The following is a 12,729-nucleotide window of genomic DNA, read 5'->3' as shown; positions in this document are numbered from 1 at the left end:
TTTTTATAAAGTGACTAATATAATTAAATAATTTCATAGATTTTGTCAAACGAATTGATACATAATTGCTCAAACTTTAATGGGTTACTTCAATTCAATCATAGCTAATGTCCACTTGTGTCTTCTTTTTGGAATTTCATTTTAAGAAAAAAAAATCTGTTTTCTTTAAATGCCACTCAATGATGTAATGAAAATTGGATTTTATTAGATTGTTCAACTCGAAAAAAAAACCCATAAACAGGTTTAGGCAAATTACTTTTAATAGATTAATATAAAATTAATTAAATTATTAATTATTTTAAAAGTTTAAAAGTTTAATTTCAATATTCAATTTATATTTAGATTAAATGTCATCACGTAGCCTAATGAATGTTTGACATGATTACTCTAGTAGAAAAATATAGGTGCTTAACTGAGACAAAAAAAAATAGTATCAAATTGAACATTAATGTCAAACTCAAACATTGAACTGAGGCAAAATAAAACTCAAGTATTAAATTAAAAACATTTAGATAACAAAATAAACATCAAAGTAAAATTAAGTATTAAATTAAGACAAAAAAATTAAATACCAAATTAAAAACTAAACCTTAACCAAATAATATATTAACTTTAATAATACTACTCTGAATTTAAATCTATACTAAATAGTTTAAATTTTGATTTAGTAAGATTTTTTTTTTTTTTGTACATTTCAGAATGTTGTAGTGGATATCAATTCAAACCAGCCTAGGTTGGCAGAAGATATAGATATTTTAAGCTAATTATTAGTCTCTTTTCTTTATTATAAATATAAGATTAAAAAGATCAAAAGTATTCCTCACTCTGTCCCGATGAAAAATATTTGAGACTTCATTAGAGATAGCATCAAAGATTTGTAAGTCTGATTTTCACATAAGACTCAACTTGGACAAGTAATCCGGAATTATGTTATATTCTCTAGGTATATACTTCAATTACCATTGTCTTTTAGCTCTCAAGAGTCGTCGTACCTTCTAAACACTGTAATATCTAAATCTTCTCACCTATTATTAGCTAAGGCTTTGATCACTTCTATATTGTCAAATTATTTGTATATTGAAATTACTATAAATATAATTAAATATTACGAAGTACAACTCGAAAATAACTTATCATAAATCAAAATTTACACAAAGTTAAAGCAGTTCAAGTCTCAACCAATATTCTATCACAAACCATCAATATTCAAAGTACGGAGGAAAAGGAAAAGAGAAAACAACTCTCATGAATTTATTTTGTTGAAAGCAATGTTTTCATAATAATATTTTAATTGAATTAGTTAATGATGATAACTTTTTACCTTAATTAAGGATATTATAAAAGTAAAATGAATAAATTTAAGTAAAATTAAAATATGTGAATTAAATGTTCGAGATTTATTAATTATCATTGTTTGGGTCCGAATATATTTCGATTATGATGATTAAATTTGATTATAACTATTTCGATGTAAATTATTTGAGATTGTACTAAATTAAAAAGAAATTACACGGACTAAATGCATAAATTAAAAATAATTGAGGGAATAAAACAAAAAAATTTACCTTCATATTTCAATACCCAAAACCCTATCCTTAAATAAAATTTTCGCTACCGTTATAATAGCCACCTCCACATTTCTTCCCCCAAAACCCTCGATTTTCCGGTGACAGAGGGAGACGAGAAAGGGGAAACAACAATGGTGTCTTTGAAGCTTCAGAAGCGGCTTGCCGCTAGCGTCCTCAAGTGTGGTCGTGGCAAGGTCTGGTTGGACCCTAATGAAATTAATGAAATCTCCATGGCCAATTCCAGTAAGTTACTCCCTCTTGAACTTTCTTTTTTATTATCTTTCTTTGATTCATTTTTAGAAATACAGTCCAAATTTGTTAATCCAATATGCTGTAGCATATAGATCGAAGTTGTTGTTGTCCGTCATTGATTGTTTAGGGTTTGTTTGGTTTCTAAGTGAACATAGGAAAGGAAAATGATAGGTTTAGGTTCTGAATTTCAAGTTGTAGGAATAGCAATTGATAGTGCAGATTCGGATATTTGCAGTTATTCGAATTGCTTTTGTCGGATTTGGATGTTTTAATTACCATATGTTGCAGATTCGAAGCAGATGCAGATATTTATCTATTATTTGAATTTGCTATATTTTGTGGATATTACTTTTTAAATTATTTTTCACGTACTAAATGTGAATATTTGACGGATTCGATTATCTGATGAATAATTCAATTAATTTCGATTCAAATAGTAATAACGCATTGCGAGTAAGTCAAGTCAAGCATTATTATGTTCGAATTTGTCTCCCTTAATACATTGAGCTGCTTGAACTTGACAACAACTGAGTTGCATTCAAGTTCTTTTTTAAGTCAAACTCGAGTAGTTTGAGTTACGATTTTGGATGGTTTGGGTTTGAGTTCTATCTTAATGTGAAGCAGCTTCATGGCTTTTTTATTATGTTAAAAAATTATCATGCAGGGCAGAACGTTAGGAAACTGGTGAAGGACGGTTTTATCATCAGGAAGCCTACAAAGATTCACTCCCGTTTGCGTGCACGTAGGATGAAGGATGCCAAGAGAAAGGGCCGACACTCTGGATACGGTATACGATTAATCTATCTCTGGTTGGTTATGTTTAGTGTGTTGCATACATGATTGGGTTCTGTTCCATAATAACTTATATTAAATACTTTCAGGTAAGAGGAAGGGTACGAGAGAGGCAAGGTTGCCGACAAAGATCCTTTGGATGAGGAGAATGCGTGTACTGAGGCGATTGCTTCGTAAGTATAGGGAATCCAAGAAGATCGACAAGCATATGTACCATGACATGTACATGAAAGTTAAGGGTAACGTGTTTAAGAACTAACGTGTCTTGATGGAAAGTATTCACAAGTCCAAAGCCGAAAAAGCGAGAGAAAAGACTCTATCCGACCAGTTCAAGGCCAAGCGTGCTAAGAACAAGGCAAGCAGGGAAAGAAAGATGGCCAGAAGAGAGGAACGCCTTGCACAGGTAAATGCAAACATCTGTTTCAATTTACCTGTCAATAATCGTTATGTGAGAATGAATCGTGGGTTTTGAATTTTTCGAAAGTTCAACATAAATTTACCTTAGAAGAAAACTGGAACATGGTAGCTTTTGCATACTAGGCTATAGTACCTTAATGTAGGTTACTCATTGCACCACCCCAAACACTACACCAGTTTACACTACCCTCTGTATTTATAGAGGAAAACAGTCAGTTGGTTCGTCAGTTTTGGTTAAAGAAAGGGGAAAATCAACTTAGCTAACCAAACCGACATAACATTGGTCGGTTAAATCAGTTTCATAACAGATTACCGACTAGCGTAACCTATTTTAACTGTCTACAAAACATAATTAACCATCATAACCTACTTGACTGAATTGACTTGGCCTTCACCGGTTTAACCATTATAACTGGAATCAACTTTTGCTCACCTCTATGTTGTAAGTTTTGGATGTTTTGAGTTATAGTTGGTTCTTAGCGACTGAACCTCTGTTTCTTGACCATCCAGGGACCCGTTGAGAAGACCACACCTGCAGCTGCAAACCAACAGGCCGAGTAAGATGCGTGATAAAGATCACTGCATTGCTGTCTTATCCGTTTCTCAACAGTTCTAATTTGGATTACCCTTTTTCTTTTCGCAGGATGGTTAAGAAGGTGAAGGCGAAGAAGTGAATGAAATAGCGAAAATCAGTAAACTTCATGTCTTAATCCCTTTTATTTTTCTCTGTAGCAGTTTGTGTTCAAAACTCAGTTTTCATTCATGTTAAAATTTTGAGTCATACATTACAGAATTTTGGAAACCTCAGAGCTGTTATATTAAAATGAAGATTTTTGTGGGATTTGTGTTATATTAAAATGTCGGAACATCCGATTTATCCCGATTCAAAGGTGAATGCCAGATAAGGGTATGTTAAGTTTCATATATTTGGAAAATCATATTGCGTAGTTATGTCTATATATATTAAATACGAGTGTTGGACATGAGTATTTTAAGCAACAATGAAGATGATTAGGATTAGGAATAGGGATGTGATTGAGTTGAGCTCTGATTGTAATAAGCTTAAACTTGATTTGACTTAAATCGAATTTCTAGAACTCAAGTTTGATTAGAGATAAAATATTGAACTACTATAACATTTTCAATTGCCTAATTAAATGTTCAAGTTAAAAGTGCAAATTAATTTTTGGATAATACGAATTTTTTCTTTAACTTGACAATTAGATTTTCATTTTGGTACTTTATTTTTTATTATCTATTTTGCTATTTGAACTTGACAATTAAATTCATTTTGATTTCTAAACTTGAATAATATAAAAGTTTGATGATGTTGTATTTTGAGATTATGCCTCATCATTACTTTAAAATTAAAAAAAATTATATAAATTTTCAAGTGATGACATGGTACAATCACATACTATCTAAGCTGATGGTTGAACTGGTTAGATCATTGGTTTCTGATTCAATTGGTTTAATCAGTTAGACTGCTAGACCAACAGTAATTAAATAGTTAATTTAAATTTCTTAAAAATATAAAAAAATTATTAAACTAATTTAACATGTTAAATTGTCTATTTTTGTCCTGATTTTCGATTGCAGTCAATTTCAAACAATTTTTTATTCAATTAATTCAATTTTTTGTTTGAATTATCATATTGATCGATTCACAATTTGACTCATTAATCCGATCTTATTCTTATAATATTGATCACATTATCAAATCTCAAAGATTATGAACATTATCAAATCTCAACATTACATTATGAAATCAACATTTTTCACTATGGTTAGGGTGACCTGGTAGTGAATCATGGCATTTTGTACAGTTATTGCCATTTGGAATTTGATATGTGTGATTCAGGCTTCAAAATTATATATATATTGGTACAACTTCAATAAGAGTTCCAACATGTGACATGTCGATGTTGGTTTTAAAAAAATTAATTGGTATATAATTTTTAAATAAAAATAAAATATTTAAATATTTTAAAATACTTAAGCGATAAAAGTACCACTGAGACTGTAGTATTAAAAGTTAAATTGTATTTTTTATTTTTTATTAAAACAATGAGAATTGGTCAAAACATAAACTAGTCATTTCTATTAAAAAAGTTCATTTATTTCTATAATTAAAAGTTAGTGTGGTTGATAAAATAACTAAACAGATTTTGACAAAGACGGATTAGTTTTTAATTGTAGAAATGGATGGAATTTAAAATAGAATGACTAGTTTACTCTTTATAAAACAACTTTGAATGTCATGAATCTGTAAATCAAAATCCAAACAAAATTCTTCTTCGATATCTGACTTTAAAAGAAAAACTTAATAACTTAGTGACTTAAATAAGAACTTTTGAACAGTTCATTAAATTAAATAAAAACTTTCGAACAATTTGATAATCATTTTATAAATTTTTAAAATTGAGTGAAATTTAATGACAATTACCCTTATTTTTTAATAGGAGTATTTAGCAAATGACTTTACGTTTACGGCTAACTAAAACAAGAAAGATGCTCTTAAAAAAAAAAACTAAAACTAAAACAAGAAAGAAAATCTGAAATAAATATAAATAAAATCCAAATAAAAATTATAATTTAAATAAAATAAATAAATCTTTCACTAAGAAAATAAATCAAGGAAAAGAAAGAATATTGTTGAATTAATATATATCAAATCAATTAAATCATCTGATTCAACCTATACTTCAATTTAACAAATTATTGACACAATTAATTATTTCCCATTAAAATGATATTAAATCACAAAATTAAATTTTTTAAAAAACGCATCAGGCAAACAATAAATCCAACAAAATTCCCCCTCAACACAATATTAAAACTAATAAAAATCAAATTATATCACATTAAATTACAGAAATTAAAGCACAAAATCGAAAATAGACCATAGTTTTATGTCATTTTCCTATATTAGCTGGAAGCTTTTGAGAGTTGTTCAAACTTCCAACAGCGTCAAAGAATTGTTTGAGGGATTAGATAATGCTGCCTCTCATGTTAAGTAAAGTATCCTTTTCAAACAAAAGAATGTTTAATTTTTTTTTCAAATATGTTATTATTTATATAAAATGAGATTCAAATTTGATTTTTCGAGTGACAAGATCATATTAATTATAATGTTACATTTTATCGATTATATTATTTTTTTTTATAAATTCATAATTAAATTCCACTCTCAAAATAACTTTTATTATTTATGATTAATAAAATATAAAATTTTATATTAACCGAACAAAACAAATAAAATAAGATGAGATTAGGAAAACAATTTGTATAATATGGAATCCATTATAAACATAAAAGGGGATGCCTCTTTTGTTTATTTTCATTCAATATTCATTGTTGAATTATATGAATGATGAGATGTAATTTCCATTTTATTTGTATGGATTGTGATCCCATTTAATTTCAAATTTATAAATGTCATAAAATAAACATTTTATTATTTCAAATTATTTGAAAACCTTAAATATATGAAAAGTAAATATAATATCCGACATTAACGTACTAATAAATTAAAATTTTCTGAGTTTCGAGAGATCTTAGTTGAACACAAATGGCAAGTTGGAGTATGATATATGTTAAATGGACTTCAAGTATTTTATTTCCATATGGAAATATACGTCTTCTTTCATACTTTTTAAAATTTGTTCAAATAAATTCACCAAAAAAGTCAATATATTATCTTATTAAAATAAATTTATTCACACATTTCTGTATATATAATATTTATTATATAATTTTATATTTTATAATTTCATCATATACAATTTTGGTGTGCTAGTAAGACCTTGTTTCGTAATTTGAAGCAATGGGACGAGTTGAATTTATTTTATTTTATTTCAGATTATTAATTTAATATTATATTATAATGGTTTATTTTAATTGTAATTGTAATTATAAATTAAATTAGGATAAACTTATTAAATTATTAGTAAGTTTACATTTCGGTCATTTAACTTATGAAAAGTACAAATTAATCATTGAATTATTAGAAAGTATCCATTTAAGTAACTAGACTGTTAAATTTTTTGTGATATGTCATCCTTTATTCACACCACTTATACTAATCTAAAGTTCTCATTTCTTTGTTCATACCACTTACACCAATCTAAAGTTCTCATTTTCTTATCTTCTATAGTTTATTTTTTTATTTATAAAATAACTTTAAATTTCACGAATCTATAAATCAAAATCTAAACAACTTTCTTACTCAATATCTAACACTATAAAGCAACTTTTATATAAATTATGTTCTTTTACTAGTCAATAAGTACAAATTCACTACATTAATAGCTTGGAGTTCATTGAACTTAAAAAAATAATTTAATAATTTAAATAATAATTTTTAAATAATTTAAAAATTATTTTATAACATTTTAAAGTTAAAATTATCAAAACTTACATTTACTAATTAGTAACGTGTAATAAATATATTTCTTGTGTGAATTGTGATGTTTTGTCTGTCATGTGACTAACGCCAGGCTAGCAATCTTGGGATGATTGAATGCGGGGCCCACTGTCAATCCACCACATGCGATGAACTCTCTCACCCATCATTTCACCTCCTTTTTTGTCCTACCCCTTACGTGTCAATCCGGGACCTTTCATGTCCCAACATACTGACAGACCAAGCAAAACTTGCCTCTTCTAACTTCAAACTTCTTTTAGCGGTGGCAACGGGATAATGCGGGTATGATTTTTAATTCGCAAGAATATATATATTAAGTTTGATTAATGAGTTTCAAACAATTATTTAATAATTAGTATGATAAATTAATATTCATCAATAATTAAAGTAATATAATTTAGATATAAGTAAATTTAACGGTAAATAATGAAGATTAAAAAAATTATTTAAATTTTAATTCACAAATTGTGATATTTAAAATTGTTCTATAAATAAAATTTTGAACTATATATAATAAAAAGAAAGAAAAGTCCAACTAATATAAGCGGCGTGAATAAAAAAATTCATAAAGTGATTTTTAATAGTCTGATAACTTAAATGAATATTTTAAAATAATTTAATAATTATTTTATAATTTTTTAAATTTGAGTAATCAAAATATAAAATTATTAATAATTAAATTATTTTAAATACGATCCCCTATAATCTACTTAAAACTTATAAATCTTATTTATCATAGGATTAAATACGAAATTAGTCTTCAAATTATATAAAATTTTCATTCAAGTATTTAAAGTAAATAAACTATTAATTTTATCTTATTTTGCTTTAGAAACACGATATCAATCAGTAAAAATGTAACACACAACAAATTCTTACTAAACATCAGACATTTTTTAACTAAAATAAAATGAAATTAATAATTTAAATACTACTTTTAATCATTAGTGAAAATTGCAAAGGTAAATTTTGTAATTAAACCTTTAACAATTTACAAAAATCAATGACTTTATAATTTCCCACCACCTCATTACCTCATTTATGTTGATTAAAAGAAATTTTTTAAAAACGTGATAATTACAGTATAATTATAAATATAAATTTGAGTAATTATAAGTATCAAACTATTATATTATAAATAGATTAAAAATTGATACAATTTAAATTAAATTTAATAAATTAAAATTAACTAAGCTAAAACTCTCATACATGATGAGATTCACGACCCAGATATATAATTATATATGATAAATCTCAAACTTAAATACTCAAAATTTGAAAACTTTGTATTTGATAACTGGATGAAGTCTCATTCGCGAAAGAATATTTTTTTTATAAAAATACCTTTTACATTATTTATAATTATCTTATTTGTTTTATTATAATGAAGGTAAGAAACAAATATTTCTGTATGGTTTATTGGATCTGTGGAGGGGCCGTTTTAATCATAATATTTACTTAAACAGGTAACTATTAATTAATATAATTTAATTAGATCTCATCATTTGTTTGAGTACTTTTTTTTCTCCTATATTAATCATTAAATATCTAATAATTTGTTTTTAATTTTAATAATATGCAAATAACAAAAAGAATGTGATTATGCTCAGTAAATTAGCTCCTCATTATTAAATTTCCATTATATATATAATTAATGATCATAATTCATATGCTTACAGGGAAGTCCTGTTTTTGCGGTCGTTCTTTTCTTCTCCTCCTATTCTTCTTCCATTCTTTTTTTCTTTTGTTTTTCTATATCTTTTTCTGTTTTATTTTTTTAGGGTTTGAGTGTTTTTCAGCTTTTCCTTTATTTTCTTTATTCACTATAATCTGAAACCTATGAAGATGCCAGTAAGTACGTTTCTTTGATTTGATTTCTGAATTTTTAAAATTTAAATATGTTTTGATGAATAAAATTCATTGTTTTCCTGTTTTTTAAATATTTAAATTAATAGTTGCAATTCACATATAATATATATTGCCTTCTTATTGTTTGATGTTATGTCTCTTTGAATTTTTCGGATTTTTGATTTTTTATTTTAGAGTTTTGGTTTCATTGGATTCTAAAACTTTCAACTTTTCATCTTCTCTGCATTTAGAGTTATGATTTTTCTTTTTGATATTGACATTTAGGATGCTTTTTTAGTTTTTTTTTCTACAGTTAATTGTTACCTTAATGCTTGCTTAATTTGCTAATAATTCCTTAATATTAGTCAAAATTTTAGATTTTTTTTCCTTATTTACCTTGATTTGTATTGGATTCCTTTTATTTTTTCACCTTAAATTATAATATGTATTAAAAAATGGCTCTTTTTTTGGCATTAATGTATTACAAGGCATAGTTTTGATATTCTCAAGCAATTTTTTTAAAGCCAATAATGGTTTGATATTGTTTTCTCTTTTATCTCAATTGTTGTATTTGCAAAGGTAGAAGAGTTTCAATTGGTTTGTCTTTTTTGTTTGTGTTTTCATGGTGGTGCAGGTGGCGTTGCTGGTGCTGCTGGCATTATGCAATGCAATCAAAGTTAATGGAGAAGGTAACTATCTTCAATGTGATCATAACCCGACGTCGCAACCGAGACCCCATAGCGTTTCAATATTAGAATTCGGTGCTGTTGGTGACGGAAAAACTTTGAATACCATTGCCTTTCAAAATGCCATTTTCTATCTCAAGTCTTTCGCCGACAAAGGTGGTGCTCAACTCTACGTTCCACCAGGACGATGGCTTACAGGAAGTTTCAATCTCACTAGCCATCTCACCCTTTTCCTTGAAAAAGGTGCTGTCATTCTTGGATCTCAGGTATTATGATTGTTCTATAGTTTTAAGGTGTGATTCTCAACAATTTTTAGCTTTAAAATTGCTTGTCTTGCTTGTTAAGGATCCATCTCACTGGGATATTGTTGAACCATTACCTTCGTATGGTCGAGGAATTGAACTTCCCGGAAGAAGATACCGAAGTTTGGTAAATGGATATATGTTACGTGATGTCGTAATAACTGGTAAGGTTCCCTTCGTTTTTGCTTGTTCTTGGTTGTGTCTTGGATAAGCTCACAACTTGCTTCTTGCATTAGGTGACAATGGAACCATAGATGGGCAGGGCTCAGTTTGGTGGGAATGGTTCACGTCTCATTCTTTAAATTATACTCGTCCTCACCTTGTGGAATTTGTTTCATCTAAAGATGTACATGTTTCGAACATTACTTTCCTGAATGCCCCTGCATATAATATTCATCCGGTTTATTGCAGGTTCATGTTCATTACTTTTCTGAATGCTTTGCTCATTCTTTGACTTTTGTTGGTCTGTCAATAAATGGATATCTGCTCGGATTTTATGCAGCAATGTACATATACATAATGTATCAGTCTATGCTCCACCAGGATCACCGTATACCGTCGGCATAGTCCCAGGTTTGCAATATTTAATTTCTGATTTTGTTCATATCAAGAACCTAAGCTGCATTTAGATTTTACCTATTGTCAACATCTTTCATTATATGCAGTTGCTTTACTTGCAAATAAGATTTCTCAGTTCTGTTTAGTGCTTTTATCTGCTGCGAAAGCTTTCTAAATCGTTTTTCTAACATTTTGCTTTCAGATTCTTCTGATAATGTTTGCATTGAGGACTGCAACATTAGCACAGGCCATGATGCGATTGCCCTCAAGAGTGGTTGGGACGAATACGGCATTGCCTATGGTAGACCTACCACAAACGTCCATATCCGATCAGTGCACCTCCAGTCGTCAACTGGCTCGTCCCTTGCCTTTGGTAGTGAAATGTCTGGTGGCATTTCCAATATCCAAGTGGAACACGTCCACCTCTACAATTCGTTCATCGGTATCCAGTTTAGAACAACAAAAGGTCGAGGTGGTTACCTTAGAGAGATCATCATATCAGACGCCAACATGCTAAACATTAACATGGCGTTCAGTGCTATCGGTGATTACGGGTCTCATCCGGATGACAAATTCAATCCCAATGCTTTCCCATCCCTTGAGAAAATTACCTTGCATGATATCATCGGTAAAAACATCATAATGGCCGGTAATTTCTCAGGGATCCAACAAGCACCCTTTAAATCCATGTGTTTATTCAACATCTCCTTATCAATGAGTTCTACCTTTTCATCTTGTTGGTCATGTTCCAACGTTTCGGGTTATTCCGAAATGGTTTTTCCCGAACCATGCGCCGACCTTAAGAATTCAAACGCTTCTTTGTGCTTTTCCATCCTGATGAGGCCGAATGGTAGAGGTGGTAGCGGTGCGATCTTATAATACAATTTCTAAGAAGAAAAACAAAAATAAATTCGGAAAATTTTACCGGTTTACAGAATAGGTCAGATTCTTTCCAATAAGATACATCTAGAATACCTGTTTGTTCATCCCTTTGAGTTGCAGTGTCTTGCATTTGTTTTGTACAGTTTCATTTCTTCATTCTTGTGTAAACAAATTTTTGTCATTGGTGAGTAAAAAAACAAAAAAAGAAAAAGGGGTTTTGGGTATTTTTAGTATTGAGGATACTTAATTTTGTTTTAATTTAATTTTGGTCCAGTTACATTAGTTAAAAAGAGATTCAAAATGGGTGTTTAATTTTATTTTTGACTGAATGTGTTTTTTAAATTTTTATTATTTTTCGAAATAAATATAATATTATTAAATAAGTACTATCTCACTTTTGAGAAGGTAGATTCCATTGCATTGGATTCTTTTGCATTACAGCTGAGAATGACAAAAATGGAAAAAGGAAATCATTTTAGTTCTTGTCTTACCTAATTGTTGGTCTTATGTTTTTGGACGCAATATTTCTTGTCCCTCGAATCAGTCAAATCAATTTTCGGTTTTTTATCTGATTGGCTTCATCAATTATATTATTAAAATTCATAAAAATAAAAAAAGTAAGGAATTAATTTTTTTATCTCTGTCCCATCGGATTTTTTAATGACAACTCAGCTGATAGATAAAAGAGAGGTAAATTGTAAATTTCAAAACATCCATGAACTATTAATGTTATGTCAATAGATTTAAAATGAAATTTAAAGAACAGTACAATTTTTTCTATAACTTTTTACAACATACAATTTTAACAACGTTCATTTTTCTATAAATTTTTCATTATAAATTGTCATATAAGATCGTGCGATTATTTAACGGTTAAAATAGTAATTTTAATAATAGAATAACCTTATTAATATAACATTGATAATTTAAAGATGTTTAAGGACCAATTAAAATATAAGTTATAGTTTGAGGATATTTGGTGCAATTAACACAGAAAT

General features: G+C 28.3%; 1 protein-coding gene and 1 pseudogene across 2 annotated transcripts; both read left to right on the top strand.

The window, feature by feature from the left end:
* The first annotated feature begins 1,581 nt into the window (after window positions 1–1,581).
* Window positions 1,582–3,955, top strand: LOC107940912 (60S ribosomal protein L19-2-like; annotated as a pseudogene).
* A 5,107-nt stretch (window positions 3,956–9,062) lies between these two features.
* Window positions 9,063–11,955, top strand: LOC107940911 (probable polygalacturonase). Of its 2 annotated transcripts, none has more exons than XM_016874376.2 (6): window positions 9,063–9,306; window positions 9,938–10,255; window positions 10,335–10,455; window positions 10,528–10,702; window positions 10,794–10,864; window positions 11,052–11,955. In XM_016874376.2, exons 1-6 carry the CDS (start codon window positions 9,295–9,297, stop codon window positions 11,726–11,728), a joined length of 1,374 nt encoding a protein of 457 aa, XP_016729865.1. In that variant the 5' UTR covers window positions 9,063–9,294; the 3' UTR covers window positions 11,729–11,955. The 2 variants fall into 2 exon arrangements, with proteins under 2 accessions (XP_016729865.1, XP_040933272.1); XM_041077338.1 differs by lacking the exon at window positions 9,063–9,306 and adding an exon at window positions 9,617–9,836.
* The last annotated feature ends 774 nt before the right edge of the window (window positions 11,956–12,729 follow it).

The sequence above is a fragment of the Gossypium hirsutum genome, chromosome A09 (assembly GCF_007990345.1).
Source record: "Gossypium hirsutum isolate 1008001.06 chromosome A09, Gossypium_hirsutum_v2.1, whole genome shotgun sequence".
Taxonomy (NCBI): Eukaryota; Viridiplantae; Streptophyta; class Magnoliopsida; order Malvales; family Malvaceae; genus Gossypium; species Gossypium hirsutum.
This window is presented reverse-complemented; position numbering and strand designations above follow the sequence as displayed.